This window comes from Pterocles gutturalis, unplaced genomic scaffold (genome assembly GCF_000699245.1).
Source record: "Pterocles gutturalis isolate BGI_N339 unplaced genomic scaffold, ASM69924v1 C12270295, whole genome shotgun sequence".
NCBI lineage: Eukaryota > Metazoa > Chordata > Aves > Pterocliformes > Pteroclidae > Pterocles > Pterocles gutturalis.
The window spans coordinates 1-4,472 of NW_010155847.1; the positions used below are offsets into that span (position 1 = coordinate 1).

General features: G+C 36.2%; 1 protein-coding gene across 1 annotated transcript; it reads right to left on the minus strand.

Annotated features, from left to right (window-relative positions):
- Positions 1 to 1,271: 1,271 nt before the first annotated feature.
- On the minus strand, positions 1,272 to 3,762 carry LOC104471075 (ufm1-specific protease 2; the record flags this gene model as incomplete). The annotated part of the gene is made up of 3 exons (XM_010086272.1): positions 3,540 to 3,762; positions 1,894 to 2,040; positions 1,272 to 1,436 (listed from the first exon to the last, which is right to left on the minus strand). Coding segments are annotated over exons 1-3 (459 nt in total), but the record flags the coding sequence as incomplete, so codon positions are not given.
- Positions 3,763 to 4,472: the final 710 nt, after the last annotated feature.

Consider the following 4,472-nt stretch of genomic DNA (forward strand, 5'->3'; position numbering starts at 1 on the left):
TATATATGTATATTTAAAAAGAAATAATCTATATATCTATCTATCTATAGGAAAGTGTTTTGAACCTAGCTGGTCAAAAGCAGACAAACAGATGTTGAATTAATTCACTGCAGTTCTGTTTTAGAACAGTCACTTAAACACTAATACAGAACGGTGCCTATAAGCATAGAATATAACCATGGGACCACAGGCAGACTTCAAGCTGGGATGATGAGCACTGAGCTGTCCGATAATGGAGGGCATCATTTGTACTGCAGAAGCCACTTCACAGACTGAAGTACCTGGATTTCCATTCAAAGCATCTCAGAAAAGGATCCATAAAATAGTGCTCTGAGGAAGAGGCCACTGAAATACTCTGAAGGTGTTGTTATTTTAAACTCTTCTCCATTCTGAGGGTTACATGTTACATGCAGCACTTCAGAGTGCTTTTCCACTCAGGATACAAAGCCTACAATGTCTTCTGAAGGCTACTGCCCTCTTCTAGACATCTAAAAATACTACAGGAGTGCATGGCTTTCAGTTGCTTCTAGGTTTAGGTGTGGACTGAGAAATGTTCAGGAAATGCAGTTTTAACTTAAGTGCTCACATTCCTGTCAGGTCTGATGAAAGTTGTTTTATGGACTGGATCAAACTTTGCTAAAAATATTCAGTAAATAAATATAACACAAATAACTGTTTTTAGAAGACTGATGACAATTGCAGTATTTCTTGCTAGGCATACAATATTAGCTACCCCAGCCTACAGTTTTTCTTCAGTGCTGTTAACAGAAATGAACATATTCAGGTACGCATTCACATTCACAACAGAAAAAGTAGTGAATGAGAGTTCGAAACACAGGAAAAACCTACTACTTTCAAAGGCAAAATTGCAAAAGGCAGTAAAATAGCATCTGGGAACTAATCCAGCTGTCACTGAATATAGAAGTCAGTAATATAGCACTTTGGGTTCTTTGCTTTCTTTCATTTGGCAAAAACAGTGCAAATGTCATCATCTGAGCTTCTAATAGAACAATAATCCAAGGAAATACTTAGAAGACTATTTTAATGAGTCTTATTTGTACAGAAAATGTCACCTGACACTGATAAACATTTGGAGACAGATCTCCTATAATAAAACTTGCTAAAAATAGTAATTCAGAACTACTGTAGTTCAACTGAAGAGATAAAGACAGCACACAAATCCAGTCTAAAATTCATGAATTTGACATTTTAAAAATAACCTATACAAGCTCTTCTATATGCATAAAATAATCTGCTTAAATGTTCTGTACCTGTTGAATTTCCTTGTGTGTTGGTATAGGCGTATCAAGGTAACCTTGGTGCTTGAACCAAGAGCAGATTGTCTGCAAAGACCGATAGGCACAGCCCCAACCACTGTCATCAATCCGATCCTGCATATAATGGTGATAACTATACACACCATGTACTGAATAAATCTGCACAGAAAGAGATAATACAAATGAATCTGATCACATTTCCATCCATTTTCAAAGAAGTCATATGACTTGTCACTTGCACTGTAAAAGCTGTCAGTTGGGGACTGCAAATCTTTGGAAGAATTGAAGGGTTGTTATTCACACATGATTATTCCTCCTGTTTTTGTCTCCTAAACATCTCCATTCATAGTTTTAGGTTCTTGTCCTGGTTCGGATAAACTTTTAAAATACATGCTAAAAATGTGTACAACCTTTTCCAAGAAAATGCAGTTTCTCAGGGACAAATATAGCTAGAGCAATGCCACTGTGTGCAGAGAAGCCCTTCTGCTTAAAAGGCCAAGTCAGTTACTTCACTTTCTCATCTATACAATATTTGCTACCTAAATTTATTCTTTTAATAACAAATCTCTAGTAAAATAAAGAGTACTTTCTTAAAAATGTTTTAATTTAAACTTACCATACCAGACTCTGTACCAGGTGAATTAAGATGTAAATGTGGATTTCTGAGATATCCATCTTTATATGGTTCATCTGGAAAATGATAAGCATTTGCTCTCCTGAAATATGGTCTGTCACAAGGCAGATTGAATAACCCATGCAATTCCTACATGCAAGTTTAAATAAAAATAAAAAGCACAATTTAAATTTTGTATTAAAAGAAACATCACATTGTAAATAACAATAAAGACAATTTTAACAGCATCGTTTGGCAAATTAATATATTAAAATCTGCTTCACTAAATATTCAGCATGTACATTTACTACTAGATCTCACCTCCCAAAGGAAGCCCGTGCAGGCTTACCTCCTACCTAAAGGACCCACTATTTGATGCAGTCCTGTTACAAAATGCCTGCTGCTGGAGCTCCACTGAAGACATCACGAGTGACAAGTGTCTTATGAAAGTGTGATAAAATACACCATAATAAAAAAGGATTACAGTTTTATCTATGTAGTAGTATAGATACACACACTCTGAATTATAGTCTTAACTAATATTGAAGACATACAAATACCACATACTGAGACAAAGATACTGAGCTTATGGCTTAAGCAGATTCAGTCTATTTTTAAATCTCTTAAGCACTGTTTACAACACAGCAGCCACATTTAAAGAGATATATTCTTATTTCACAGAGCTTAAGTGTGAAAAAAATTATGGTATCATCTAGGATAATGTGTGTAACGCAGGTAATTAATTTTACGCAGATGACCCAGCACTGAACCCAACTACATTAGCCACGGTAACACATATCAATCAGCGGCTAAAAGTGAATAAAGACAGAGCAGGAAAGACTTCTGTGCCACCAATGCCCGAGGCCTCTGCAAATGCAAGGAATAGATGACGCTTTATACACCCAGCAATGCTTCACAGGGAAGAAGAAAATGAAAAATCCCCATGATTTAGAGGCTTCTACACCTCTAAGACAGTGGCAGATTCTTTCCCCCCCTCTCAGGATGTGTAACTGCATGACCTGAACTGGTACCTGCCAGGTACACATCTCAGTCTAAAAGGATGGCCACATCAGAACATTTTTCCACCTCATCCATATTCTTTTTTCTAGATGTGCCAACCCAGAAGGCAAAAACCAATCAAACAAAAGCTAGCTAAGGCTGGTCAGCTGTCAGCCACAAAAAGCAGCCCCCTAAAACACACAAACAAACCAACCCACCCAACAACACATAACCCCAAGAAAGAAACCAAAACAAACCAAAACAACCCAACCCTAACCCTTTCAGGACATGTGCTAAAGCCTGAAAGTAATAACACACTACAAGTAAACTGATATTCTACTATGGAGGTGGAGGAATTCAAAGAACCCAGTACCAAAAGTATAATTTAGATAAAACCTATCTAAAACAAATCGTTATGTAGTTTTGAAGTTTCTATTGTTCCCTTAGAAAATGAGATCTGACACATCTTATAAAATAACTTCTAATAAATCAAGCTTCCAATGCTGTTTAAAAACAGCAGTATCTGTTAGTATTTATTCTATGTTGGCTAAATGAAAAGCTTTACCACTGCTTCAGTTACAATAATCATCACAATAACAAAACCCTCAAAATTTAAAAAATTGGGGTCTGTTAGTATTTGTTGCCTTTACCTTTCTATAGCTTTCCAGTTGATCATCTGAAATACCTGTTGGATACGAGATTGTTACAAGATGATTTTTTCCTGGTAACATGAAATGAAATTGTTCTGGTACGACAATTGATGTTCCCTTCATATATTTCATGATACATCTTTCCATGTCAGTTAATTGCCTGTGAATTGCTTTCACCAGGAGATTCTGTACCCTGCAAAGTATAAGGGAGAATATTTAAGACAGAACAGTGAGGGTGGATCATTTTCTCTCATAGCTGTGATAGCTGTACAATACTTATATGCATATCTCTGTCTGGTCTGATGAACTTACTACTTCTATATCTCCACTCCCACAGAGAAAGACAGAATCTCACTGTGCTTTACTCAAAGCACATCTGCACACAGAAATTATTCACTAGTGATTCAAGCCTCCAAAGTGCAGGTATGCCAGTGTTGTATCAGAAACACAACCATTATCAGCATTTCCCAAACTAAGTCATATCTATGACTATATGAGGATTTTTTGCATTTTATCCACCTCATTTAGCACCCTTTAGTGCCAAATTCTACAGAAAAAATGCAAGGAAAAAAACCAAAATAAAACAGAGAAAGACTAATTTTCCACCTTCACCTATCCAGCTGTAGACCCTAACATAGCACTGAGATTACAAAGACTCATCAAATACACTCCAACTCTCACTTTTATACACACTCGCATGCTTACAAGAATTTTTAGAACATTTTCCTCACTTTCTCAATTCCTTGCTAAGCAATGGTTACGAGTTAACAAATCTATCAGACGTGTAAACTGATTTTTTTGTAGATAGCAAAAGGATGGTGTCTCAAGATTACTAAAGCTAACAGCTGTCTGCAGGAGCTTTTACTATTCCCACAGTTAACAAAAATACTATATGATTAAACTGATTAATCATAGAATGGTTTGGGTTGGAAA